Source organism: Mesoplodon densirostris, chromosome 7 (genome assembly GCF_025265405.1).
Source record: "Mesoplodon densirostris isolate mMesDen1 chromosome 7, mMesDen1 primary haplotype, whole genome shotgun sequence".
Lineage (NCBI taxonomy): Eukaryota > Metazoa > Chordata > Mammalia > Artiodactyla > Ziphiidae > Mesoplodon > Mesoplodon densirostris.
The window spans coordinates 25,676,051-25,703,924 of NC_082667.1; the positions used below are offsets into that span (position 1 = coordinate 25,676,051).

Consider the following 27,874-nt stretch of genomic DNA (forward strand, 5'->3'; position numbering starts at 1 on the left):
CTTGCTGGTTTGGCCACAGTGCCTGCACAAGACAGGCTGCCATCGCTGAGTGTTAAGCGTAGAAGTGATATGACCTGATTTATGTTTACATGGGTTAGAAGCATCTGGACAAATCTTTACAGTTTATAAAGCACTTTAAACACACAACTCTCTAGCACATCTTCACAAGCTCTCAGAGGAAGCCGTTTCCACTCCCATTTACAGAAGAGCAGACTGAGGCCTTGACAGGGTAAGAGGGGCACCCAAGGTCACAGCTAGGAACAGACAAATCTGAGCTCAGGCAGGGAGGTCCAACCATAAGAAGGCAGTGAATTCACAGTGTCAGCGGAGGGGGGTGAGACCTACCCCCCGCCTCCTGGGGGAGAGAGGAAGACCCTGGGAATCGGTCTCCATCAGCACCTCCTGCCCAGTGTGACTTGGGCTGCTCGCTCTCAACCACTCAGGGCCTCTTCCCCCACAGGCTTGAGTTCGCTGGCTCTGGGTGGCCAGAGAGGGTGGGCATCTGTCCAGCATCCGAGAAGGAGTGAGCCAGGGATGGGGGACAGACGAAGTGGCAGTGCCAGATAACAGGGGCTGGAGAAAGAACAGGATCCCGACCCAGCTGTTGACAAATGCCCCCGGGGCTGCCTGTTGCGTGTGATTTCCTGTCCCATTGTTGCGCCCTCCCAGTCCCCAAAGAGAAGAAGAAGACTGGGAACTGCCAGCCCCAGGGGTGTTTTCATCACGGGCTGCCACAATGCCCTTTGTCTGCCAGAGGGCGCCTGGGTGCTGGGAAGTCCCAAGTCAAGGGAATGGAGTTTGCTTTCTTACAGAAGGCAGCTTCCTAGGCTGAGCTGTGGACTTTGCAGACGCCGAGGATGGGCCAGGATAGGCGCTCGGGCGATGTCTGGAGTCCAGCTGGGCTGGTTTCTGGCCTGCTCCTACTTGCCTGCCAGCCGGCTCCCCAGATTTCCCTCCTCCCTCAAGACCAACTGCCTCTGACAGCCGCTTCCTTTGCTGCTTTAATATTTGAGATTTGGGGGAAGAAAGCTCTCAAGGGGTCCGGAGTGTCCCTTTGGGGCCCAGCCCAGCACCCCGTTCCCTGCTGCCTTCAGGACTGAGGAGGCTGTGGGCGCGGAGGCTGGAGTTGGTCAGAATGGGGCAGTGGGCGCAGTGGGGCGACTCTTTTCTCCTTCATGCCCTGCCTTCCAGTTCTCCACCAGCCAGCAGGCTCAGAGCACTTTGCGTATGGCAGTTTGGTCTCAGGAAGGACCTCGGAATCTCTCTTTTTAGAGCCAGACAGATTGCCATTGGCTAGCTATGTGACCTCAGACGTGTGTCCAAACCTCTCAAAGCCTTGGTTTCCACATTTGTAAAACACCGTTGCAGGGTGGCTGTGTTAGAGGGTAATGTTTTCAGAATGGCCTCTTGCTTACCTGGCACGTAGTAGGCCCTCAGCAAATCTTAGCAAAATGTGGTTTTGCTGCTCAGAAGCCAGTGCCAGCGTCTCCCCTGAGGCTGCAGTTGGGCCGTGGGTGCAGAAAGCAGGGTCAAGTGCTGGGAGCCTTTTCCTCTGGCTGGGTTAGAGTGCACCGCCGTCTCCAGCTCAGGTCAAAGCCACTAGCTGCCAGTCGGGAATCTCCACCTTGCACACGTGCATCTCTGCCAGGCCTCAAGAGCCCCGTGCCTCTACCTCCTTCTGGAAGTTTCTGGAAACTCTTTACCTGACAGTGTGAATGGGTCACCTTTCTGCCTTAGACTGTGGGGTGGGTAGGGAAGGCGGGTGCTGTGTGAGAATACTCAGCTGAATCCGGACAGGAACACCTATTCAGAGACTCTAAATAAATGACCCCACCCCTGGCCCACTGCCCAGCAGCTGCCTGTTGGGTCAGTGAAGCAGGAGAGCTAAGCCGTAGGGTCCTCCCAAGCTGACTTGCTGGCAGAGGCCAATCACTGGTGGCAGTGCCCTCACCATGATTCTGAAAGCGTGTGTTCAAAAGAAGGGGCGTGTGTTTGAACAGGTTGGAGGCCCTTGACTGTCTGGCTTCCACAGGGTGAAAGAGCTGTGGTCTCTTGTCAGCCATCACAGACGCCGAGCCTGGGTGATTCTGAGTCTCTTGCATCTCCGTGCAGCAGTGAGCCCCGAAGGTAAGGTGCAGCCGGGAGGCCAAGGGAGCCACACCCCAGCCAAGCGGAGAGAGGGAGGCCTGCTTTCTCACCCAGCTCCATTCCACTTGTGTGGGAAGCAGCGATACTCTGGCCTGCTTTGCCAGCCACCTGCCAGTTAGGCCGCCTGCCGGCCAGGCCCCCACACAAGGGAGCCTTGGCCTGAGGAATGGGCCAGATAGATGCCCTGGCCCTTGCAGCACTCAGAGCCCTCCCTGCTGTAGGGGAGAGGGTGGAGGGGTGGTGCCCGCATGCAGTCTCCAGTGAAATCTGTACCATCCCACCCACATAAGAGGCCACCCTGGAGTCAGGCCCAGTTACCAAAGACAGATGGCCGTGTCCCCTCCATCACGGCTCAAGGCCACATGGACATCTGCCGAACCACACCTGCCGTCCCCTCCCTGAGACGGCTCCACGTGCCATCCTAGCTGCCCTCCCAGAAACCACCTTAGCCCCAGTCAGCCAAGCTCCCCCAGGAAGCTGTTCCTGGGTAGAAAATTCTCCTGTGGAATGCTTATCTTTTTATCAGGGAAATATTTTCTTTTTTTCTGAAGAGAACCATTTGTTAATACCCAAGCCAGCCCAAGCCTCCAAGAATGGAAGACGAAGCACTTCCCCATTTCAGGAGCTCATCTACCTGACTTAGAGCTCGGGAGACCTGCAGAGAGTTCTGGAGTAAGAGCGGACCCCTGAGAACATGTTAGCAGCCAGAGGGCTTTACCTCTAGGAGTGAGAAACGTTCTATGCATTTCTGTTTTCTGTTCTTTTTTTTTTTTTTGGCCATACCGCGTGGCTTGCAGGATCTTATTTCCCCAACCAGGGATTGAACCCAGGCCCTCGGCAGTGAGAGCGTGGAGCCCTAACCACTGGACCGCCAGGGAATTCCCTGGGCTATGCATTTCTGAATTCAAAGGTTGAGTTTCTAACATGGGCTTCTGTGCTGGGGGCTGGGCAGCATCAGTAAGTAGAACAGTCTCTGCCTTCAGAGAAATTATAGCCTGAGGGGAAAGCAGACAAAAAGAATGCAAACAAACAAAATGATACCAAATGGGCTAAGTGCTGTGAGGGTGCAGTGCTGACGGCAGAATGGGGACCAGGCTCAGGGCAGGTGGGCAGAGAGGACCTCCCACTGCCTGGAGGAGACCCATGAGCCAGGCAAGGTGCCTGACCCCAGTGCCTAATGCCAGGGTGACCAGGTGTTTGTGTTTGCCTGAGACACTTCTCATGTACGCCTGCTGTCCCAGTGTTGTTGGCAATAGCACTCCTTTTCCCTCTCAAAATTTGTCCAGCTTGGATGACAGACTACATGGTTAACTATGCCTAATGCTCATCATCCCCAAGATGTCCAGGTCCAGAAAAATGGAAAGCCAGGGCCAACTTACTAAGCTAAGTGGCAGTGGAGTATGCTCTTTGGGAGATTGGACACGGGGTGTACCCCGCCTGGGACCACATCCCAGCTCTGCCACTTACTAGGTGCGTGACCTGGAGCAAGTTACTTTATCTCTCCAGCCCTCAGTTTCTCCATGCGTACAATGGGGATAATAATAGTACCTGTTTCATAAAATAGATATGAGGATGAAAGAAGTCAATAGATATAAAGGGCTTAAAACAGTGCCACGTGTTTAGCAAATGCTCTGTACACGTTAGTTGTTTGTGTTTCCCAGTTATTCCTGGATGCCTCGGAGCCAGGCCAGGATGCCCCGATTGTTACCCAATTGGCCTCCCATCCCACAGCTCATGTTTAGGTTCCCTGACGGGCAACCAATGGGAAGAGGCAGGGAAATCGTTCACAGCTAATCATGACTTGGTTGTAATCTAAATTTATATCCATATGCATATCTGAGCAACTGGGGTTTTTTCTAGTGCCTCTAATCTGTACCAGATGGGTTTTAATAAGAAAAGTGTATTTCCCAGAAGAAAGTCCTAAGCCCTGCCTCTAACAGAAGTCACCTGACCCTACATGGAGATTCTGCCAGGGGTCAGCTCCAGGGTCTGAGGCAGCCGGGCTGCCAGAGGAGATAGGCCCCGGGGTCAGAAGAGAGGTGCCTGCCGGGCTCTGACTCCAAGCTGAGCCAAACCATTCTGGTTTACCAAGCAATTCTAGAAAAGGAATTAGTCCAAGATGTGAACCAGACTAGAACTGCTTCCTTTGTACTGGGAGTGGAATCTGACTTCATTTGGGACGATGTTGGCTTCATTCTCCATGGATGTCTTGGCTTGGTGTTCGGCCACCGTGGCCCTCCAGAAATCTTGGGGGACCTGTGGTGAGGGCCTCAGAGCTGGCAAGAGCCGACCTTGACCTTCCTAGAGCAGTCTCTGCTTGAAGAGCTGTCACTTGATTGGGAAAAGCTTGGCATCTTCTCAGGCTCCTGACGGTGCCAACTTGCCAGCTCCCAGCCCAGGCGGCACAGCAGGTTAGGGCGTGGAAGCGGCGTGCTTCCCAGCAAGGTCCGTGAGAAGGATGGATTCAGGGGGAAGGTCACCCCATTCAACGCCAGTGCTCAGCAGTGGTTCCCACTGAAGGTGGGGCAGAGTCTGTGCAAGAATTTAGGGCTGAGGGTGGGAGACATTCTGGCTACCCCCTCCCTTGACCATCACCTGCAGCTGTGTAGCTGGTCCCTGTGAGATTCCTTTCCTAGACTAAGGGTGCTCACAGGCAGGGTGGGCTCTAAGGCATCATGGGCCTCCCCAGACCCTCCCAGCCAGGCCCGCGTCCCAGAGTCCTGTGTCCTCCCAGCCAACGGTGGAAGTTAAGAAACCACAGCCCGGTTTCCCAGGGCTGAGCTCAGGCCAGGTCTCGAGGCCCTGCCCAGCCAGTGGGCACCTCCCAGATCTGCCTGCCTGAGTATTTGAACCCAGTCCTTGTGGGTGGGCGCAGAGGGGACATACCTGCTGGCCCCAGACTTGGCCTGCCAGCTGGGGACAGAGGCCCAAGGCCTTCTCACGCCTGGGCCTCCAGTTCCAGGCTTGTGCCCCATCTACCAACCTGACTCTCTCCCCAAGGCCCCTGCCCACCTCAAGGAAGAACAGAGCCTGCTTTGAGCTGGAAATTGGAGGCGTTTCCTGTTTCATGTTGTTAAGACACTGCTTATAGGACTGTAATCCCAATAAATCATATGCTTGCTGAGTGGGGCAGAGGTTTTTGTTTTTCCCCAGGCTGCAGGGACCTCTTAAAACCAAGGCCTTAAGAAGTTTATTCTCTTTCATTTTTTTAACGGGGAAAAATGGCTTTTGCAGGCCTGGTCCTATTGAAGGGCCTTGTGAGCCCATTGGCTTGATATTCTTAGGCTCATCTGTATGATTAATTTAAAGAGAGAGGAAGAGAAACTGAGTCATGACACATGGGGCTGGGCCCCCTGTTGCTGCTGAAGGGCTCTGTGACCTTGGGTGAGATGCTCGGCCTCCCCGGGTCTCCATTTCCTCCTCTTCACCCCCCTTCCTGTTAAAGACCCGTTTTCTTTGGTGTATTTTACACCTCCCCCACGTGACATTAGTTGCTATTTTATGCACACAAAGACAAATGCTCCCAGTCGGTGACCCTTTTAAGTGGCTTTGTTTGTCATGGTAGCAGCCTGACCGGATGCGGATGCGCTTGCATGCGTGCGCGCGTGTGTGTGTGTGTGTGTGTGTGTGCGCGCATGCGCACGTGTGTGGTGTTTCTGAGGTTGGTTAGGCCGCCTACGGCATTTAGGGGCGGCAGGTCCCTCACAGTCATCCCGTGCGCACCCCGTCACCACCTCGCATGTTTCTGACCCCGTGGCCCCTGGGTCTGTGTTGTCGTTGTCCCTTCCCCTCTTCAAGGTTCTTGACAGCCAAGGCCGAGGGCCTGCACTGCCAGAAACGGTCTCCAGATCACAGTCCACACAGTGGTTGTGTTTGTTGCTCTGTTTTATGAGTGGGTGGTGGGCAGCTCGCTGGCAGGCTTCTGCAAGCTTTACATGTTTATACTTGCTGGAGGGTTGGGGTGTGTGGAGAGGGAATTGGCTGGACTTGAAGAAGGCTGGAGCTGAGGCATTTAATAGGACCAGATTCCTATAGCCTTTTCTGCTATTATGTATTTTCTCTATCGACAGACACTAAAATGGTAGTAATAGTTAACCTTTACCAAGAACTTACCATGTGCCAAATGCTGTGCTAAGCCCTTTATGTACATAACTTCTGACCATCTTGTGAGGTGGTCCTATTATTTATACCCATTTTGCTGATGGGGCAACTGAGGCTAAGGGAGATAAAATAACTTGCACCCGATCACAATTTAATTCATTGAGAGTGCAATGGATTGCAGCCTAGGGCAGTCGGCCACCAGAGCCTATGCTCTTGACCTCTGTATAGTAGGTACAGCTGTTGTCATGTGGAGGCTGTGAAATAACAGCAGAAGGGTTTCTCATGATGGAAACTGTCTAGAAGCCACTGACTTAACACCATCTTTAAAAGAAAAACAGGCCCAAAGAAGGTAATGATCTGCCCAAGGTTACAGAGCCAGTTCGGTTGCTTCCTAAAACTAGGGCTCTCTCCCAGTGAGGGTTCAGTGTGGGATCCTCAGATCCTTAGGCCGGGAGCATGCATATAAAGCACACACCATTCTAGAATTGGCTGGACTGGGACAGAATCCCAGCCCCACGCCTGAGAGCGGCCTTGCCTTAGGGATCGACTACATTTGTCTAAGGCAGTGGTTCTCAATGAGACTTCTCAGGAGTCCGCAGGGTCAAAATTATACTCAATAATAAGGTGTTATTTGCCTTTTCACTCATTTTCTCACAAGTTTCCAGGGAGTTTTCCAGAAGCTATGTGACATGTGAGCATAGTATCACTCTGATGGCTGACGGGATATGAGTTTGTGTTTGAAGTTTGAAGTTCTCTGAGATGTTTGAAGTTCTCTGTTTTAATTTCTGATACAATAATTAGCGCTAGAACAATACACATAAATAAAAGCTCTTTGGGGGCCTCAGTAACGTGTAAGAGTACAAAGGGGATTCTGAGGCCAAAGTGCTTGAGAACCGCTATTCCGTGGTGCCAGACCCAGCAAAGGGGAAAGTCAGTGGCTTGCAGCCACACTCAGCCTAGGGAAAAGGCAAGAAGAGGGAAGCAGGCTTTTTTCTCTGGGAGGGAACCAAGCAGAGAGACCCTGGGGATGACGCATACTCAGTCATTCCCAGCTTTGCTCCTCTAGAGCCTTTTTACTCCACAGTTAGGATGCAGCCATGGCCGGTACAGATGGGAGTTTTTATAGGGATTTTCCAGAATGTCCAGGAATGCAGGCCAGTTTCTCAGCATGCCCAGTGGGCTAGGTGAAATTACCAGAAAGGAAATAGTAGCCTGGAACCCACAGGCCAAGGGAAGGATGTTACTGAGAAAGTCCATGAATTGCTTGTCATTTTACCTTCCTATGGGCCGCAGGTCAGGGAGGTGGGTAGACCAAGGAGAAAGGCCTGAAGGGGTCATTTGGGGGCTGCAATGGCCTTGTTTGTGGACAGGTGGGCACCGGCCACCACCCCAGAGGCAGAGTGACAATTTTAACCCTGAAGGATTTTTGTATGTTGAGAATATTAATCAGTGTGCAATTCAGGAAACAGAAAACACCTTAGGTGTTTTAAACAGGAAGGGATTTAATGCGGGGAATTAGGTGCCAAAAGAATCATTGGAAGGACTCAAGGAGCAGATTCAAGGCTGAACCTCCAGGAATGACTCCAAGGACAATACAAAACTTGCTATCAGGGGGGCTACTCCCTCTGAGATAACCCTGGACACTGCAATTCAGGATTGAAGCTGGAGTCAAGAAGTTTCTGCCCTTGCCTTCAATAGCAGTACGGCTGCCTCTGGAGCACTCAGGAAGTTGGGAAATGGACACCGGAATGCTCTGTAGGGGGAAAAAAAATCCCTCATGTTTTACGCGTTGGCTTGCTAGCAGAAACAAGCAAAGGGGACACAAAGGTGGCCTCTGCCACACATCCATTGACCAGATCTCATGCAGCTACGTCTTAGTGGTGAAGCCTAATTTGCAAAGAAGTCTGGGAAATGTAGTTTTCAATTTTCCATGTCTTCAGCTAGGATGGTAAAATAGAGGCTGAATGAACCAATTCCCAGTATCCACCCACCTGTTATCAACAGTGCGTCTTTTCATGTGCCAGAGTTATAAGAGGCACAAGGCGGGAGAATGAATCATGACACCATCTGATTAGACTTCATGGTTTCCTGAGTTCCCTCTTGGATTTCCCGTAGTGCAGCTGGGAGATGCTGCTTAGAGCGTTCGTGGCCACACTTGGCTCTTTGTCTTGGCCGTTGGCCACAATAGGGAAGAATGGCTGGCAAATCCAGGAACTGCCTTTTTGTTTACCCTTCAATCTCCAATGCTGGTGGTTTAGATAAAACCTTCCCCTTGGATCAGAAGGACTGACATGTAGAAGTATGTCTCTGAGCTTGACTTGTAGCATTGGAGTGTAAGAATTGTAAAATTCCAAAATAACATTTGGGGGGAATTCAAATGGGCATCCACAATGAAAGAAGATCTTGGAAACGGGAGTAATTCACAAAGGAATTGTTGTTCCTTCCTGGATTCTACAAGCTCCCCCAAACAGGGTCCTGGCTTCCCACTCTAACGAGTCCACGTTGTGACTCTGAAAAGTATATGCCATTCTTTTCTGGGCAGAAACAGGACTTGGTCCAGAACTGATAACTTGGATGCATTATGCCACGTTCCTGATGCTTAGCCATCCTTGCAGTCATTCGGTTTATTGAGGATCTGTTGTGTCTAGGACCTGTGCTGGGTATGTGTGTATATATATATATATATATATTTTTTTTTTTTTTTTTTTTTTTTTTTTTTGCGGTACGCGGGCCTCTCACTCTTGTGGCCTCTCCCGCTGCGGAGCACAGGCTCCGGACGCGCAGGCTCAGCGGCCATGGCTCACGGGCCCAGCCACTCGGCGGCATGTGGGATCTTCCCGGACCCAGGCACGAACCCGCGTCCGCTGCATCGGCAGGCGGACTCTCAACCACTGCGCCACAGGAAGCCCTGTGCTGGGTATATTTTAGAGAACCAGAGATGATGAAAGCATCGTTCTTGTTCTGAAGAGGAACAATCTAGTCAGGAAGATGAGACGCATTCATTCTGTAATAGAATTCTAAGGGATCTTGGAGAAGGAAGAGATTATTTTCTTTGGAAAAGGGATGTGGGAAGGCTTCTAGAAAGAAGTGGCATTGGAACTAAGCCTTGAAGGATAAACAGGATCTGGATGGGCAGAGGTGAGAGCTGGTCCGTTCTTGTGAGGAGGTGGGAACGGGAAGGGTGGGCTTGAGAACCACGAATGCCTGATGGTCAGGTGTGTCCTGATGAAAGGTGTGAGCCAGGCTTGGAAAGTAAGTTGAGTGAGGTTCTGGGCATCCTTGAAGGCCAAGGCTACAAGGCTTTCCCAGCCTGTGGCCGTCTTGTCACCATAGCGATCGGTACACTCAGTGCACCAGTGAAATGGCTCAAACCTAGAAATATTTTCAGAAATGACAGAACCGGGACATCAGAAGAATTTCCAAATGAACCACTTTCAAGAATCCCATGTGATTCTCTTTTTAAATAAATAAATGAAAGCATCCTTTGCCCTCAAGAAGAGAAACTTTGCAAACTTCGAAGATGACCTAAGCTATTGAGATCTGAGATCAGTCATGTGAGGGCATCTTTAGGTGATTCCCTGCAGTTGATTTACTCAGGAGCTGAGGGGAGAGGATGGAGGTCATCTTCCTGGCCAGAGTACCTCTCTGTATGTCTAGAGGAAAGATGGTGACAGCAAGGGCCTAACACACAAGGATCCCAGGGTATCAGGTGAAGTGGGGTGTGGAGGGGGCATGGGGGGCGGTAGGCATGAAGCCAAGACCGGCTGTCGGGGCTGCTCCACAGCATGGGGTCTGCTGGGCTGTGGAGTGGTCTTCACCATGGGAGATGGGCCAGAATGGGCGGAGGACAGGAGTCAAGCTTGGTGGGGTGGGGACGGCAGGGCCTGGGGCCGGGAGGGACCGGCCCTGAGTGGCAGGACCATGGTATTGCTCAGCACCAGGGGGCACTAGTCGCTGTCCTGTGAATGGTGCCGCCTGCTGGCACCCAGAACGCCGGTGCCCCCTGAGTTTGTAGCTCAAGAGGCCTTGCTGAACCAACCATCTCTCCCTGCCTCCTCCTAGCTGCCCCACACCGTGGCCATGGGTTCTGGGTGTGACATAGGTCCTGGGACAGGTCCTCCCTGGAGGACCTCGGGCACCAGCCTGGGGCCACCCTGCCTGCCACAGGCAGCGACATAGGCCCACCTCAGCCCGGGGGTCAGTTGAGGAGGGAGTGGCTGTCCACCACACACAGGTAGTGTGCCATGTGTCGTCTCCCGTGGCCTCACGATGATCCTGAGAAGTGGGGACTGCCCCCGTCTCACAGGTGAAGAAGAAAACAGCCTCGGGGTGTTGTCTGTGGTGATGCAGGGGCACAGCTGGGTTTGGAGCCTGGGTCTGCTCGACTCTTCCCTCTGCACCCCAGCACCCAGAAGGCAGGCATCCTCTCCCCTCTGCAGGGAGAGAGACCCCGTCTGAATTCTGTGGAGGGCACAGGAGTCCCCAGCTCCACATGCTGGCAAGCCCCTTCCTTGATGGGCCACCTAAGGCCCTCAGGCTCTGCTCATGGCCCATGACAGGGATTCCTTCCGGGTCCTGACAGCGTTCCTGTAGAATGGGGCAGATCGCGCTGTCCGTGGGGAGAAGAGTCAGGCCCCCTCCACCGCCCGCAGCTGGAAGGCTACAGGGGACCAGCCTCCGCGGCCGTCCCGAGAGTGGGTGCTCAAGGGGGTCCCCTTCTGTGCTTCAGGGAGCGGCCCGCCCAGGCCTGACCCCTCCCTCTGCTGCCTCCCAGGCCCTTCATGCTGCTGCCGCCGCTGATGGAGTGGATGCGCGTGGCCATCACCTACGCGGAGCACCGCCGCGGCCTCACCGTGGACAGCGGCGACATCCGGCAGGCGGCCCGGCTGCTGCTGCCCGGCCTGGACTGTGAGCCCCGGCAGCTCAAGTACGGAACCAGGGAGGCGGGGGGTGGGGGGAGTTCTCCATGCCCGGCCCCCGGTCGCTGCTCCCTCCTTCTCCTGGGTTGGGAGCGGGCAGCAGGCAGGGGCTGCAGCCGGTTCGTTCGAGCTGCGCTGAGGTGCTCTCTGCACAAGCCCACCTGTTAGAACTGCTGTGTTCTGGACCTTGGCTGCTCTCGGCTGCATCCTCGGCAGCCACGGGTCAGGCCCGCAGAGCAGACTCCCATTCGGATTTGGGTGGGAGAGCTTTCGCAGTCTGACTCTTCGGGCCATTTGGGGGTACACAGCAGAAGTGGGCCCCCCTTCCTGCGGTTGCCACCATTTTCTGGAGCACTTCCTAGGTGCAGGCCGGTTCTGAGCCCTTCCTTTTTTCTTTTTCTTTTTCTTTTCTTTTTTTTTTTTTTTTTGCGGTACGCGGGCCTCTCACTGTTGTGGCCTCTCCCGTTGCGGAGCACAGGCTCCGGACGCGCAGGCTCAGTGGCCATGGCTCACGGGCCCAGCCACTCCGCGGCATGTGGGATCTTCCCGGACCCAGGCACGAACCCGTGTCCCCTGCACCGGCAGGCGGACTCTCAACCACTGCGCCACCAGGGAAGCCCTGAGCCCTTCCTTTTTACGTGCATTTTCTCAGTCCTTGTAACAACCTCAGAGAAGAAGGGGCTTTAATGCTCATGTTTCAGATGGAGAAGCTGAGGGTCAGGAGGAACAGTAACTTGCCCAGAGATACTCAGCTAGCAACGTGACCATGTCCGAATTTGAACCCAGGCCCATATGGCCCCAAGCCCGGGCTCCTAGTTACCTTCCCAATGTGCCTCTCTTGTATTGGACTGGCCTCCTGAAGTTGTTTCAGAGAAGCGTTCCTCTGGCCATGCTTGACCTGGAAGAGGCTTGCTTTTTTTTTTTTTTTTTTTTGTCTTCTTCTGTCTCCATTGCAAATGCCAGGACCTCGTTCTGTGGCATGTACTTTTTACTCTTTGGCCTAATCACGACTCCAGGCTGAAGCCACCTATTGGAAGCTTGCGGTGTGCCCTCTGCAGACGCAGGTTTTATCTGTGACTCTCCTTGGTAGGATGGCTTGGCTGCAATGGGAGTCTGGGCCACTCTCTGCCGTCTCTTTGGTGCTTCGGGGCCTCACCAGGAAGTGCTGAGGGGAGAGGGTGGAGAGGCAAGAACTGGAGCTCGGCCTCGACGACTGAGGAGTGAGAGTGCGCCTTCTCTGTGCAGAAACTGTACGGCCGAGAGCTGTGGCCCAAGTCCAGAAAGCTGGAGCTTCTTCCTCCTCAGAACAGTCCCCTGAGAGATTATGTTAGATGGGAACTTTGTCTCCGACAACTGACAGGTCCCAAGAGCTCAGAGCACGTCTTTAACGTGTTTGTAGAACAGCCGACGTACGTGCTCTTCCTGTCACCGAGCGTGACAAGGCCAGTCACTGCCGATTAGATAATAATTCCCAGTCCTCCCCCGCCAGCCTCATCCTCACACCACACATCAGCCCAGCAGAGTTGTGTCACCTGTCATAGGGAGGCCATGTCCTAGCAGGAAGAGCCGTGCTCACACACCCCGGTCTCTTCTGCGCAGACCCGAATGCTGTTTCAGTTCCTTCCGGAGGCTGGATGCCCGAGCGGCTACTGAAAAATTCAACCAGGACCTGGGTTTCCGCATGCTCAACTGCGGGAGGACGGACCTCATCAGCCAGGCGATCGAGGCCCTAGGTCCCGACGGGGTGAACACCATGGACGACCAGGTGCGTTCTGAGCGCTCCGCCAGCCAGGCTCAGGACCAGAGTCCACAGGGGTTCGTGACCACTGGAGCCGGTGGCACAGTCCCTTCTGTCCCAAACCTGAGACCCGCCCACTCAGCTCTGTGCTCTAAGATGTGGGCTGCCATCCAGGTAGAATGTCAACTCAGAGACTTCCCTAACACCCCTTGGAAGTCCTTTGTAACGGGGATTCTGCTTCCCCTCACTGGAAGGCTGGAGGCTGCCCCATAGGGTGCAGGGCTGGGAAAGAGTCCAGAGGAGTCAGCTTGATAGCGAGCTCTAGATCATAATCACTGAGACTTGTATTTGGAGCATCCTGTGTGCCTGCCACGTTCCAGGCCTGTAGAAATCCTTGCCTTCACGGGTTAACATTAGAGGAGACAGATACTAAGAAACACACACACACACATACACACACACACATACACACACACGCACACACAAATACAAATACAGAGTATGTTAGTGAAAAGTGCTAAGGCATTAAATGAAGCCAGAAAAGGGGATAGGAAGTGTTGGAGGCAATTAACAATTTTAGGTAGAATTTAACTTGAGATTTTTGGCTCGCTTTGTTTTTTGTTGCTTCTGTGAATAGCTAACATTTATATAGCACTCACTGTGTTCCAGGCATTGTTCTAAGCACTTTGCACGGAGTAACTCATTTAATCTTGACCACAGCCCTATGATGTAGGTATCATCCCCATTTTATAGATGAGGAAACTGAGGTGCAGAGGTCACACAACTAGTAAGGAGCAGAGCTGGGATTAGAAGAACCCAAGTGGTCCAGCCCCAGGCTCTTCACCGCTGTGGAAGATGCAGTTTGTGTATTTGATGTCGTTTTGTGAGCTCTGCAATGTATAGGTGATGGATTTCCTATATGGGTTTAGAAACCCACACAGAAGCATGAGGGAAGTTAAATGCCAGCTGAAGGGTCACATAGCCCTCTCGGATGAGATGACAGTATGTTAGAGAGCATGATGAGGCGCCCGGCGAACCCAAGCCAGAGTGGACTTTGACAGGTCGGGCTTGAGCAGCCAGGGAAGGCTTCCTCCTGGGGGATCTGAGCCAAGCTGGAGTGAGGGGTGGTCGGATGCAATGGAGAGGAGTGGGGAAGGCATTCCAGGGAAAGGAGATGCTGGGGGCAGGAGCATCGGGGAGGGACAGTCGGGCACGTGCTAAGACAGGGATGCTGCAGCTGAGCTCAGGGAGGTGACAGGCTGGGTCCTGGGATCTCCCCGAGGTGCCTCTGTCAATGCAGGCTATGGGGCTTTCATCCTGGGGGTCATCATCTTCCTCCAGCAGTGCGGTGGGGAAGCCTCAGACGGACCTGGAGTTTAGTCCTCCTGTCATAGCTGTGACAGCTTGGACAAGCACCCCTCTGAGCCTGTCCCCTCACCTCTAAGATGTGGGGATAAAGTACCCGGCCCGTAGGGTTATCGTGAGGCTTTCACATCAGGCACATAGTAAATGCTCAATAAGTGTTCGTTCAGTTTTTTGTTGTTGATACGATGATGATCATCCCTGAAATCTGTTAATCAGCCTCTTTTGATTTAGCCTCTTTAGGTAACTGCAGTGGGGAGGGGCCAACACAAAAAAAGTAGTTTCTCCTTAGAAGGCTTGTAGCCTGGTTTACACTCCGAATCATGTACAGATGTGTGGAGAAAAAAGAAGTCAAGCATGTGCCAAGGGGAATAAAACAAAGTCAGATTCTCACTCGGTGGCCATGGGCTTTTCTCTAAATGTTCGGTCCTGTTTGTTCCCTCAGCCTCAGTGTCTGCAGAATGATCTGTGGGTAAAAAGGCCTCTCACCCATGATTAATCTCGGGCCATTTCTTTATCTCTGGGCACTAGGCAAGGATTTATGAGGTAAGGAGATCTTGTCTACACACAGATAACCTAATAAGTAACATCGCGGGGCTCCAGACAATCGCTGGCCAGCATCCAGCTGTGGAATAACACTTTCCCCCACTGCCTTTGCTATTACTGGCCACAGAGGAGATTCCCCGCCAGGGAGGCAGCTCTGTTAATCGCCCACCTAAACTCAGGGAGGGATCGGGCCTCAGCTTTCAGAAAAGCTCAGAACTGCTCCCAGCACCTCTCCACCCTCCGTGAGATGCCTCAGGGGAGAGCTTCGCAGCTGAGGCAGGCCCGGGTTCCAGCTGAGTTCATCCTCTTACTTACTGTGTGACTGTTGGGCAAGTTAATCCCCTTCTCTGCTCCTCATCTGTGAAGTGGGGACAACAACAGAGCCTCCCTAATAAGGAAGGTATATGGCCATTAAATGAGACATGCATGTAAGTCACCTCACACGGTGATTTACCAGCACGGGGCCTGGGCTGGGTTTGGACGTGGCAGTGTAACATAGAAGCAGTGATAGAGTTGTTGTGTTATTTTAATTAGTTAGCTTATCCTTAGTTAGCTGTACTAAGCACTTCATACATAGTAACTCATACTCTTTACAACAACCCAATGAGGTAGATACTGTTGTTATTCCCATTTTAAAGATAAAGAAACTGAGGCACAGAGGAGTACAAGTAACTTGTACAAAGTTTACAGCAGAAGTAGCCTTTGCACCGGAGTCTGGCCCTAGGGCCTGTGCCCTTTGCCCTTCTGGCCACCTGTAGTGCTCATGGAAATGTCCCCTCCCCATCCTTCAGGTGTCATACGTCCAGTGGGCCTAGGAGGGGCAGGTTGTCTTGTTCAGCACAAGACACAGGATTGTTCAGGATGAGCAAGTAGCTGGTCAAGCAGGAAGACCTGGATCTGGTTTCTGGGTCAGACACCTATGGAACACGTGTCCTCATGTTCTGTTTGCAGACAGTTTAGCATCTGCCTTTGGTTCATGTAGGGTATGACGCCGCTGATGTATGCCTGTGCTGCTGGGGATGAAGCGATGGTCCAGATGTTAATTGATGCTGGAGCAAACTTGGACATCCAGGTGAGAAAGCCCCCAAGGGCTGCACCGGGCTCCTAACCCAGCAAGAGAACACCCCAGGGTCTTCATCATCCATGCTGGCTGTGATGTTTTGGACAACTAGACGTGTCTCAGAGGACTGAAGACGCAAGATGCACAGAGATCACAGTTAGCAAAGAGGGTTTTTCCTCAAGATTTGAACTTTCTGTCAGAGAGGAAGTGAGCTCAGAGGGGAGTCGAGCAGAGAGAATGGCTGTAATTCTGTTACTGTAGCACCTTTCCCATTTTATCAACTTAATCCCCAGCCATCCCCACCATCCCCAGATACTTCTAGCTCTACCTTCCTCTGAGGCATAGTGTTCCCTCTCTGCCATCTCTCTGCCCAGGGCAGACATCACTAATTGAACATCCTTTTGAGCCTTTCCCACAGGGTACTCCAGGCAGACATTGCCAATCGAACGTAGAAAGCTCTTGAGTTGACTCCTAGTCACCATCCCTGCAGGGCTCCCCTTAGCTCAGGCACCTGTGTCACCTGCCCAGGAATGTCACTGACCTAGGAAACACTGATCATTTGCGGTGTTTTTCCAGGTTCCAAGCAACTCTCCCAGGCACCCCTCCATCCACCCTGACAGCCGGCACTGGACCTCACTGACATTTGCTGTGCTGCATGGACACATCTCTGTGGTCCAGGTGAGCTCCTGCCAGGTATGCAACATGCCCCCAGCTTGCTGAGTGGGTTGAGTCCCAGGCGTAGCCCCAGTCTTACCTGTGTGAGCAGCAGCCTGGAGTCAGAGACACCAGAGGCGCTCGTTAACGGTAGCTCACTTGGTCAGCCAACACCCACCTGGTCTGCCTCCAGGAGCAGGCTTCAGTGTGAGGATACATGTGAGAATTTTAGGGAGCAAGACGCAGGCCCAAGTAGCACCAGACCTGCCTGGCGTCTCTGCATCTGTGGGTGGGTCCTGGGGCGTGCTGGAATCTGGAATCTGTGCAGGTGTGCTCCGTTTCTCTCCTCCAGTAATCTTTCCAACCGTAGCTGTTTTTACTCCCTCATGAGTTCTGCCGGTTCTAAACATCATGCGGTCCTTCCGGTACTGCCCCTCCCCGGTAGCCCCTCCCCGGTAGCAGGCGTAGTCTCTCAGCTCCCCAGTTCCTGAAAGAGGACTCAGATTGGCACAGCTCGCCTGTCAAGCCAAGCCACACTGTGCCCACCTTGGTCCCAGGAGCTGTGGCTGGCGTGAGGAGGGGGTTCAGGCCTAGAAGTGGAAGCTGTGGATGGGGCATATGGTGACACTGCCACTCGGCTCCCAGACTCCTTCACTCCTTAGGCCACAGGCCCACAGGATTCCAGACTCCTTCCTGGGAGTTCGTATTCCACCCTTGCTGTCTGCTAGATTGCCGGGCCTTTGAGGGCAGGGGTCATGTCCGGCCTATTCATCGCTGTGCACCCAGGCCTGGCCTATAGGAGGGATGCAGTAAGTGGTGGTCAGTGGGCTGACTGCCACATCCTGCCTGCTTTTTGGTGTGCGTCCTCCTAAGGCCCTGAGCAGAGTTCCACGCTAGCCCAGACTGGCCTGCAGGGCTGTGCCCTGGACTCACCTGGACTGGTGCCCATTTTCACCCTGACGGGCAGGCCTCTTCCTCTTCCACCTTGGCGCACTGGCTCAGGCAGAGGTGCCCTTTCTGCCTGACGGGAGCCTCCCACCAACAGCCGCCCCCATGCTCCACGCTGTGGGGAGGCTGAGAGGTCAGCCTGGGCCCCTCGGACCTGGTCTCCAGGTGACGGGGCCGCGGCGTTGCCTTAGCCGGTCAAGCACGGGCTCTGAGGGGGCTTTGGTGTCCGGAAACCTGGGAGGGTTGGAAGGCGGCTCCCTCCAGAGCAGCTGGTCAGGAAAGGTGAGATGGAGCTGAAGTCACCCACCCCTGCCCCAAGGCAAAGCCAGCCGGCTCAGCTGGAAGTGCTTGGTATCTGTTTAGCCCTGCCCCCTCTGTCCCCTGCAAGACGTGCCCTTGCTAGAATGGGGAGAGGCCACCTGGCGTCCCAGACAGGGAGGCCCCGCCCCAGCCCCGCACTTCCCAGCCTTGGGTAGCTCACCGAACCTCTCTGATGAGAACCCTAAAAGCCACTAGTCATTGAGCCCCTATGGAGAGGTGAGCACCGTTTCACTTCATCCCCAGCAAGGCTGCAAGGCGGGCCTCTTTTGCATTTTCCACATGAGGAAGACTGAGGTTTGGGGAGTTGAGGTACCTGCCCCAGGTCACCCACTGGTCTGTGGCCAGCACTGGCGCTCAGCTCTAACACCTCTGCCGTTCCCACTACCTCTGCTGCCTCCAGAGCCCCCGTTTCCCCCGGTTGATTGGGGGGTGGTGCCTTCTTTTCTGCTCATCTGTGTGAGTTCTTACAAAGATCGCTGCAGCCAGTTTGTAGGAAACTGTTTGAACGGGAGAAATAGCTCAGAGGTCCCTATAGCTTAGGGGCTTGGTCCAAGGCCACAGGAGTGGAGGTGAAGACTCTAGACACTTAGAGCCCTGAAGGTAACCAGGAGTTCTAAAATTCTGGTTGCCTGGACGCCTGGGTGAGCCGGTCCTTGGTCACATGCCCCAGGAGGGAACTACAGGCCCCTCCCCAAAGCCTCCCCTGAACATGCCCCAGACACTCCCTACCACACTGAAGTGTCCTCCCTGTGCCCTGGAAGTTGCTGCTGGACGCCGGTGCCCACGTGGAGGGCTCGGCAGTGACCGGTGGTGAGGACAGCTACGCGGAGACACCCCTGCAACTGGCTTCTGCAGCCGGTAGGTACACCGCGGCCCTGCCCAGTGAGGGTCCCCTGCTGCCCCACGGGTCCGCCTGCCCCTCCCCACGGTGTCACCCAGCCTGGCTGAGCTGCGCACGCAGATCCCTGTGGCGAGCCTTGAAGCCCCTCCTTCTGGGTCCCAGGGGCTCCCCTTCACCCCATCGTCCGTGTTTCTGCCACACTCACTGCCCAGGCAGGCCCAGCAGAGGGGCAGTGACACGGGCAGTGGAAGCATCCTTGGTCCGCCTTGTCTTTCAGGGAACTACGAGCTGGTCAGCTTGCTGCTCAGCCGGGGCGCCGACCCCCTCCTCAGCATGCTTGAAACCAACGGCATGGCCTCCTCCCTCCACGAGGATATGAACTGCTTCAGCCACTCAGCCGCCCATGGCCACAGGTACCCGCCCGGGGTTCCTGCCCTGTGTGCTGTGGGGCCTGAAGCAGGCTCTCAGCAGAAGAACTAGGCCTGGAGGTCCTTCCAGAGGTGGGGGCTGGGGATGGCTGCACGCACACCAGCCGGAAAGAAGACAGGGCTTCAGGCAGCACGGGGGCCCCAGATGTTGGAGGCCCGGAGACGCTGGGTTGCTTAGAGGTCCTACAGCCAGTTCCTGGCAGACGTGGGACTGCAGCAGGCCCTCCCATCGCCCCGTAAGGCTCTCCACCCTGCAGCCACCCAGGACCCCATCCCTTCCCGAGCCTGGGGTGCTTCTCCGGTGCCTGCAGTGGCCTGGGGTGCTAGGGGCTTCCACACAGCAGGCCGAAGACGCCGCTGCTGGCTCTTCAGGAGGTCGCGTCTCGCTCCAGGAGCAGATGGTGGACCTTGCTGTGCGGGGGCCGGGGCTGCGAGAGGGCAGGGCTGAGAGCAGAGCCGTTAGGCAGCTCAGGGGGCAGAGGGAGACAGGGAAGAGGTGAGTAGAAGGCAGAGAGGGCAGGCGGGACACCTGCTTCCCGTTCTCAAGCCCAGACTGTGCCCTCGCTGTGGCCCGTTCCCTAGCGGGCTTCTCCCCGCCTTCTGCGCCCGGACCCCGCTCTCACCCATCTCCACCAGCCCTGCCCTCAGGCACCACCTCGCAGGGCACGGCCTCCAGGCCTCTCTACCCCGCCCAGTGCCAGCGTTTTCCCCCCGCTGTGGCCTCTTCACCCCGCGTGGAGTTGCCCCTCTGCTCATCGGCTTCCCACTCTCTCTCTGGAACACGGGCTCCCTTGGGTGGGCGCGGTGGGTGCTCACTGTCCCGTGACAGCTCACGCCAGACTGGGTGCTCTGTTAAATTGCTTAACTGGCAGAGCTACAGCGGGATGACCCGGGTCCCTCGAGGGGGTCCCCGCCAGGCCTCCATCACACAGTAGGGGAAGGTGGCGGGGGAGGGGTGGGAAGGGGGTGGGGGAGGGGTGTGCAGGGCCACTGGGAGGAGGCTCAGCCCCAGGTGACCTGTGGGCCTGGCCCTGCTGCAGCCTGCCCAGAGCCCCACCCACAGGCTGTGACAGAACGAGCCTGGGGCTTGAAGCTCTGGGTCTGAGTCTTCATCCTGCTCAGAGTGACCGCAAGCAGAGTGTAGTCATCGCCCACAAACGGCGAGGTACCTGGGATGGCTCAGGTTAAATGCAGCGGTACATGGGAATGTGCTCCATCGGGCATCCAGTGTGCTACACATCTGTGTGTGTTAATGAATTCAGTATAAAATGCAGCTCCACTTCATTCTTATTAATGGAGGGAAAGGAAGAAATGAGTATAAGCATGTCCTATGTTTCGGACACGTTTACATGTGTAAAGTTGGCTTCTATTAGGAGGACTGCTAGGTATCGGGCTCTGCATCTGATGTCATCACACTGGCCTCACGTTAACTGGGAGGTGCCCTGTCCTACAGATGACAAAGCCGTCAGGGCTCAGAGAGGTAGAACAACCTATCCTAGATCACACAGGATGGCAGAACCTGCTTGGTCTCAAAGCCCACGACTTCTTGGCACTACCTGGATGGCAGAAGGGAGAGGCCTCCTGCACCTTCCCCTTTACTCACCCAGGTGGCCAGGGATGGGGGTCACTGGGAGCCCTGGCCCAGCCTGCGTGGGAGGGGAAGACCGTGAACCCTTTGTGCCCGCACATGCCCCATAGCTGCCCATCTGGACCACGGGGCGCCAGAAGGCAGCTCGGCGGGTGCCGTCCGTGGCGGAAGCCTCAGGCATCACCCTCCGTCCCTTTACCCACAGGAACGTCCTGAGGAAGCTCCTGACGCAGCCGCAGCAGGCCAAGGCAGACGTGCTGTCCCTGGAGGAGATCCTGGCTGAGGGCGTGGAGGAAAGCGATGCGTCGAGCCAGGGCAGTGGCAGCGAGGGGCCCGTGAGGCTGAGCCGGACGCGCACCAAGGCCCTCCAGGAGGCCATGTACTACAGCGCGGAGCACGGCTACGTGGACATCACCATGGAGCTGCGGGCACTAGGTGAGACCTTGCAGCGTACGGGTACATGCGCGCGCGCGCACACACACACACACACACACTCACACACACACACACACACACACACACACGCTCTGCTGCTCCTCAGGCCAGGAGTGGGCCAGGTAGCTGAGCATAGGGCGGGGCTCAATTCCCCCGGGCCTGGTGACTGACAGCCAGGACAGGAGCTGCCCTGAGCCTCGGACAGTCCTCCGTGGGGATGTGTCTCAAGAGCCTCACCCCAGCCCTGTGCCCTCAGGTCCCCCAACCTCCCTGCTCAAGTCCTGGGATGTGTAGCTCTGGGAGCATCTGTAGCACTAGGGGTCTACATTTCTGGTCAGCTAGACGCTCTCCAGTCCCCCAGCCAACCTCCCCACCTCCTTGGAGCTGCAAGCCTGCCGACTCCTCCTTCCCTCCCGGGAGGCTGGTCAGACAGACAGACTTGGGTGAGAGCCTGGCCCTGCCACGTCCGCTGGTGCTGATGATCCTCCTCTGTGAATGCGGTGTCGTCACGTGCAGCTCAGAGCCCAGCGCCAGCTCACCGTCAGCACTCAGTGCACGGTGACAGCATCGTTACTCTCCCGGGGGCCGTGACACACGAACGCCCGGCGCTGGGCCAAGGCAGCAGGAGGGCCACATGGCCCTTCTGTGGCAAGCCAGCCTCAGTGATCTTCTCTGTGAAATGGGCTCCTACATACAGTCAGTCAACCAGGGATGCTAACGTTACGCACGTCGTCATGGGGGGCAGGGAGTGCCAGCAGTCCTTTTTTAACCCATGGTGAGGTGGGGGAGTAAGAAGCAACCCCTCTAATTATCAGAAACATCACTAGTTTTTGCCGTGATCTTTACACAGTAGTTGTAAGTTGCTCTGCGGCCCCGCCAACACACTCCAGGGAGCTGGTAAACAGTAATTACGTGGCACTGGATGTGCACAAACAGACCAGTGAGCTGGGCGCTAGGAAAAGCCCTCTGCGATAGGACGGGGTTGATTTCAGGCTTCTAGACAGGCAGGGAGCCCCTGGGTCCCCAAGCACCCTGCATATCTTCCGGGTATCCGAGTCTCCCGGGCTACCCCTCGTAATTATAATGGGGCCTCCCCAAGTAAGTAAGTCCGGGGCCCAACAAGGAGTGGGGCCAGTGTGTGCTGGGATGGCGCTTGAAAGTCCCCAGGCTGAGCTGTGGATTTTCAGAGCTCGGGCTCCCTGCACTTGGTCCGGAGGCATTCCTCCACCTCATCTGACACGAACCTGGGGAGCCCTCTGATGTCTCAGGGAGGCCCGTCAGGGTGAACGGAAGCTTTGCTTACTGGCTACACCGAGGGGGCTGGGGGCTGCCCCCTGCTCTGCAGACACTGGGCGCATCACAAGAGAGCCTGCCAGGAAGGGGTTCGTTGGGAGGCGGGCTCGGTGGCCCCCGCAGGGAGCGCTCTGCCCAGGGGTGACTGCTGCCTTTCCCCTGCCCGGGCCCAGGCGTCCCCTGGAAGCTGCACGTCTGGATCGAGTCTCTGAGGACATCCTTCTCCCAGTCTCGGTACTCGGTGGTGCAGAGCCTCCTGCGGGATTTCGGCTCCATCAAGGAGGAGGAATACAACGAGGAGCTGGTGACCGAGGGCTTGCAGCTCATGTTCGACATCCTCAAGACCAGCAAGGTGAGTGTCTCCGGGCAGGTCCCTGCCCCAGGCTCAGAGAACCCAGGCTCCAGAGCCCGCGGCCCCAGCAGACCATGGGACGGACACGGAGACTGACGCATAGGCAGACAGACACAGGGACAAGCCCTCCCACGGACAGATGGACACAGGCACCTTCACGCACGCAGGTGGACACCCACCCCACACGCAAACGCATACCTCCTGGCTGCAGAGGCCTTGGATTTGTCTGGGCTGGAGCCCGGCCAAAAGAGCAATTTGGAGACTCAGTGTTGAAGGGACAGGCCCCCCTCACCAGGCCACCTCCAGGAGGAGCAGAAGGCAGCGGCTGCTCTGGTCCTGGCCTGGACTTCTGAAGTTGGCCCGATGTAGCAGGAGCTGTAAACAGACGGCCATAGGATGGGGGGTTGAGCTCATGGCCCCTCCCTGACTCTCCCCCCACAGAACGACTCTGTCATCCAGCAGCTGGCTGCCATCTTCATGCACTGCTACGGCAGCAGTCCTATCCCCAGCATCCCCGAGCTCCGCAAGACCCTGCCGGCCAGGCTAGGTGAGGCCTTCCCTGCTGGCCACCCGCGCTTGCCAGGCCTCCCTCCCCTCCCTCCTCTCCCCTCCCCTCCCTCCTCTCCCCTGCCCTCCCCTCCCCTCCCTCCCTTCCCCTCCCTTCTCTCCCTTCCCCTCCCTTCCCTCCCCTTTTCCTCTCCCCTCCCCGCTGCCCTTTTCCTTTCCCCTCCCCTCCCTCCTCTCCCCTCCCTCCCCTCCCCTCCCCTCTCTCCCTTCCCCTCCCCTCCCTCCCCTCCCCTCTCTCCCTTCCCCTCCCCTCCCCTTTTCCTCTGCCCTCCTCCCTCCCCTCCCCTCCCCTCTCTCCCTTCCCCTCCCCTCCCTCCCCTCCCCTCTCTCCCTTCCCCTCCCCTCCCCTTTTCCTCTGCCCTCCTCCCTCCCCTCCCCTCCCCTCTCTCCCTTCCCCTCCCCTCCCTCCCCTCCCCTCTCTCCCTTCCCCTCCCCTCCCCTTTTCCTCTGCCCTCCTCCCTCCCCTCCCCTCCCCTCTCTCCCTTCCCCTCCCCTCCTCCCCTCCCCTTTTCCTCTCCCTCTCCTCTTTGTCCTCCTTCCCCTTCCCAAGTGCCATGGCCTGGCCTCAGTTTCTCTACTCTCCACATTCCCCACCCCATCTGCCCCCAACACACACGTAAGAAACCCCCGGAGGCAGGCTCCTCAGTCACCCCCTCTCCTTCCCTACTGGCAGATCCTCACTTTTTGAACAACAAGGAGATGTCGGACGTGACCTTCCTTGTGGAAGGAAAGCTGTTTTATGCACATAAAGTCCTGCTGGTGACAGCTTCTAACAGGTAGGCAACCCGGATAATGAAGTCTCAGCTGCCGGGAGGCTGGGCAGCTTCATGTGGATACAAGGTGATGGACAGGCTGGAGAACAGCCTCTGCCCCCCACAGGGAGGTCACGGAGCACGGAGGCCCCATCCGCCCCACGGCGGGCACGGGACAAGTTGACAGAGGGACAGTCGAGATGGGACCCAGAGTTCTCCAAGAGGAGCTCTGAGGCTGTATTCTTTCTGGCCAACTTGCTGCCTTTGATTATTAGAAAACATAAATGTTCTGGCACAAAAGTCAGTTTTCCAGCTGCAGGCGTCACAGTCACTCGTCTGGGGGCAGTAGGGACAGGACGGGGCTCAGCCCAGCCGCCTGGACGATGTAAAACGTCACTCGCCGAGCATCATTTTGAGAGCACGGCAGTAACTTTTAAAACGCTCCTGTGCCCTGGTGGCCAGTCAGGTGGCGGACGGTGCCGTTGCCACACGGCCATGGAGTGAAAGTCACGTTCCAGCCCCGACCTGTCTCATCTCCTTGGCTCCAGGTTCAAGACACTGATGACCAATAAATCAGAGCAAGATGGCGACAGCAGCAAAACCATTGAGATCAGTGACATGAAGTACCACATTTTTCAGGTATGTGGACCGCAGTGCTGCACGCTTCTCAAGGGATGCCCCCTCCCCCCAGGAGCCCCACCCTGGCTCGTCCGTCTGGGCAGGAGCAGCCGTGAGTCGGTCATAATCTTCCCCTCCGTCCCCAGTGCCTTCTGTGTTCTGCTGAATCTCAGTGGTCAGGTTGGAGCATCTAGGTTTTTCCCAGGCACAGGTAGCCGTTCCATTGTGACTTTGTAGCTTCAGAGCCTGTCTCGTGGGCCCTGAGCTCTAACCACTGGGTGAGGGGTCTGGGCAGACTGGTGGACGTGTAAGGACAGGCGCACACCACGCATGCAGCATGTGAGTCCTCGTTCCCCGGAGTGAGCTCCCAGCATACAGACGTTGCCCGCGTGCTTGTTGGGAATGCAGAACCTCAGGCCCCAGCCCAGACACCCCACATTTTAACAAGACCCCGGTGGGTGGAGGGTGACGTGCGCGTGCGCTGGTGTAAGTCACATCACTCCTCCCGAGCATCAGACCCCAGCCATGCCGGCCAAGCAGGAAAAGCTATGGTGAGCCCATCCTGGGTGTGGAAGATCAAGGTCGGGGCTTTCGATCTCTAAGCTTCGGAGAACCTCAGAGGCTGCGTAATGGAAACTCCACAGGCTGGCCACCAGGGGTGGCAGGCGGGGTCTGAAGGAGGCGGCTGGCTGGGGTCTACGCTGAGCCCCGGTGGGGAGCTCCTTTCTAGAAAGTGATCTCCAGGCTGCAGGCATGACCCTCAGGGGCTGAGACTGAGGCCAAGAGGCAGCTGGCGGGTGGGTCCAGGACCTGGCCTTGCACAGGACAGGCTTGTGACTTAACGGGAGAGCTCACAGCCTCGCAGAAGCATGAGGAGCCACCATCTACAAGGGTTTGGTCCCTCTCTCATGTTCCCTGTAGTCATTTATTTAGCATTTAGTCACTGACGGGTACTGCGGAGACGGCAGTACACGGGACGGGGACCCTGCCCTCCACGAGGCAGGGTTATGAAGTAATGGTCTAGGTGTGGTGGGGAAGGCACTGGGAGAGCAGGACGGGGCATCTAACCCAAAGCTGCGGAGGAGGACGTTTCTTGGAGGACGAGGGCAGCCAGCCAGGTATCGGGAGCTCCAGGTAGAGGAAGAAGTGCACGCAGGGTCCCAAAGCCAGAGACCACACAACCTGTCCAGGAGATGCCCTCTGGCCTAGTCCTGGCAGCGATTCAGAAGAACATCCAGAAATGAGGCTGAAGCTGCCCCCAGGAGCCATAGCATGAAGGGCCTGAGCTTTAACCCAAGGACAGATGGAAGCTACTAGGAGGTCACCATCATCACAGACACTTAGCCAGGCATGGTTCCAAGTGCCTTGCCCCTGTTCTTCAGTTAAGCTTCACAGCACAGGCCTAGGAGGTACAGGTTTGTTATCCCCTCTTGGTAGATGAGGGGTCACAGGCACAGAGAAGTCTAGTAACTTGTCTAAGTTCACACAGCTGAGGAGTGAGAGCCAGGATTCAATCTTAGGATGTGTGGAATGGTCCAGTCTGCACTACCTCGCTCACTCTGGAGGGTGAGGAAGGGACTGGAGGGGCCATGACTGCAGCCAGGGGACCAGTTAGGAGGCTGTTGAGAAATCCAGCTAAGTGATGATGGTGACCAGGTAGTGGCAGCAGGATGGAGGGAAGTGGGCGAGGGGAGAGTGGATGGAACTCGGCGACTCAACGGGGTGGGAGACCCAGGGTCTGGCGTAGGGTGTCTCCCCTCCCCCCTTTTCCCGTCCCTTGAGCCAAACTCACTGGGGAAGGGAACAGCTCTAGAAACTTACTTGGCTAAGAAGCCCAAAGTCCAGGTGAGTTGGAGCATGAGGTGGGGTCAGGCTCTGACATAGGAGGCGGGTCTGAGAAAGGCAGCAGGGATTGGGCGGGAGTGGGGGGGGGGCAAGGGCACACGTGTGGCTCGGGTGACCACTGCCATCAAGGCTGCATTCACGCAGCAGGGGAGGATGCCTGTTCCAGGACAGGCCGGGCAGCCCTTGATGACTTCTCGGAGTTGTCACGAGGGTAGATGGGGACAACAGGTCTAACATCGGGGCACACGTGAGCCTGGGCATGTTAGCCACTGGCCTCGCCCCCTGGGTCCTCTAGGGACAGAGCTCTGCCATCACTGGGGGGAGCCCGAAGCCATCAATCCAGGGCCAGTCCTCCCTAAAAAAGCCTAAAAGTTTCAGAGCAGCCCCCAAACATCTCATTGGCTCTCACAGCACGAAGAGAAATGGCGGTCACTATTTGTTTTCTAGAACAGGAAACAGAGGCCCAAGGGGATCTAAGCAGTACTATTGCCCAATAGAAAGAAAGATAATGCAGGCCACATAGGTAATTTAAAATCGCTTAGTAGCCACAGAAACAAAAAGAAACAGGTGAAATGAATTTTAATAATATTATTTAACTTAATGTAGCCAAGATAGTATCATTTCAACATATAAAAAAATTAATGAAATGTTTTACATTCTTTTTTTCACACTAAGTGTTCAAAATCCAGTTTTGACACAACACGTGTTAATTCAGAGCAGCCACGTTTCAAATGCTCAAAAGCCACACATGGCCGGTGGCTGTTGCATTAGACAACACAGGTCTAGACACTTGCCAAGGTCACTGCCGACTAAACCCAGGCCTCTGGGGGAGAGCCCTGCCATTGTGACGTGGCTCTTGACCCCAGGCCTGTCCCTGCAGCATCAGTGGCCTCCCTGTGGTCGCATTCCTGGTGGCCCACTCTAGGCAGGAGGAAGCCCGGCAGCCCCTGCGGCCAGTCCTGACAGCTGCTCACAGGCAGCAGCCCTTTGGGCAGCCAGTCCAGCCCCACAGGCTGCCTGCCAGCAGCCCAGCTCCCTCAGCCAGCCTCCAAAAGGGCAGTTCTGCTCTGACTTCTGTGGACTCGTATGCATTCAAGTGACCTCAGGGAGATGCACGTGCCACAGATGGCTGGGCCTGGCCAAAACCAGCTACCAAATACAGCAGGAGGCTGCCTTCCAGGCCAGGAAGGGGAGCCTCTGTCCCTGGGCCTCTTCTCACCTAGGGGCTGCCCTGAGGCCATCCCTTAGCAAAGAATCCCTGCAGATGTGACCTACCCCACTCCCAGCCCTGGGCGTTCAGGGATGTCCTGCTGGTGCTGTGCTCAACACCCACTCAGCTCCCAGCATGGGGATGGCAG

At 55.9% G+C, this 27,874-nt stretch overlaps 2 protein-coding genes across 3 annotated transcripts in view; both read left to right on the plus strand.

Annotated features, from left to right (window-relative positions):
- ABTB2 (ankyrin repeat and BTB domain containing 2) overlaps positions 1-27,874 on the plus strand; it is a 180,861-nt gene that overhangs the window by 148,031 nt on the left and 4,956 nt on the right. Inside the window, exons 4-14 of one of the 2 annotated variants that reach the window (XM_060103247.1) lie at positions 11,024-11,176; positions 12,768-12,933; positions 15,797-15,886; positions 16,451-16,567; positions 18,559-18,655; positions 18,916-19,051; positions 20,860-21,089; positions 22,556-22,734; positions 23,176-23,281; positions 23,975-24,077; positions 24,602-24,692. In XM_060103247.1, the coding sequence (XP_059959230.1) occupies positions 11,024-11,176; positions 12,768-12,933; positions 15,797-15,886; positions 16,451-16,567; positions 18,559-18,655; positions 18,916-19,051; positions 20,860-21,089; positions 22,556-22,734; positions 23,176-23,281; positions 23,975-24,077; positions 24,602-24,692 (1,468 nt within the window). The remainder of the gene's footprint in view (positions 1-11,023; positions 11,177-12,767; positions 12,934-15,796; positions 15,887-16,450; positions 16,568-18,558; positions 18,656-18,915; positions 19,052-20,859; positions 21,090-22,555; positions 22,735-23,175; positions 23,282-23,974; positions 24,078-24,601; positions 24,693-27,874) is intronic. The other variant, XM_060103248.1, reaches the window with a different exon arrangement.
- CD59 (CD59 molecule (CD59 blood group)) overlaps positions 1-27,874 on the plus strand; it is a 519,147-nt gene that overhangs the window by 98,767 nt on the left and 392,506 nt on the right. The window lies entirely within an intron of this gene.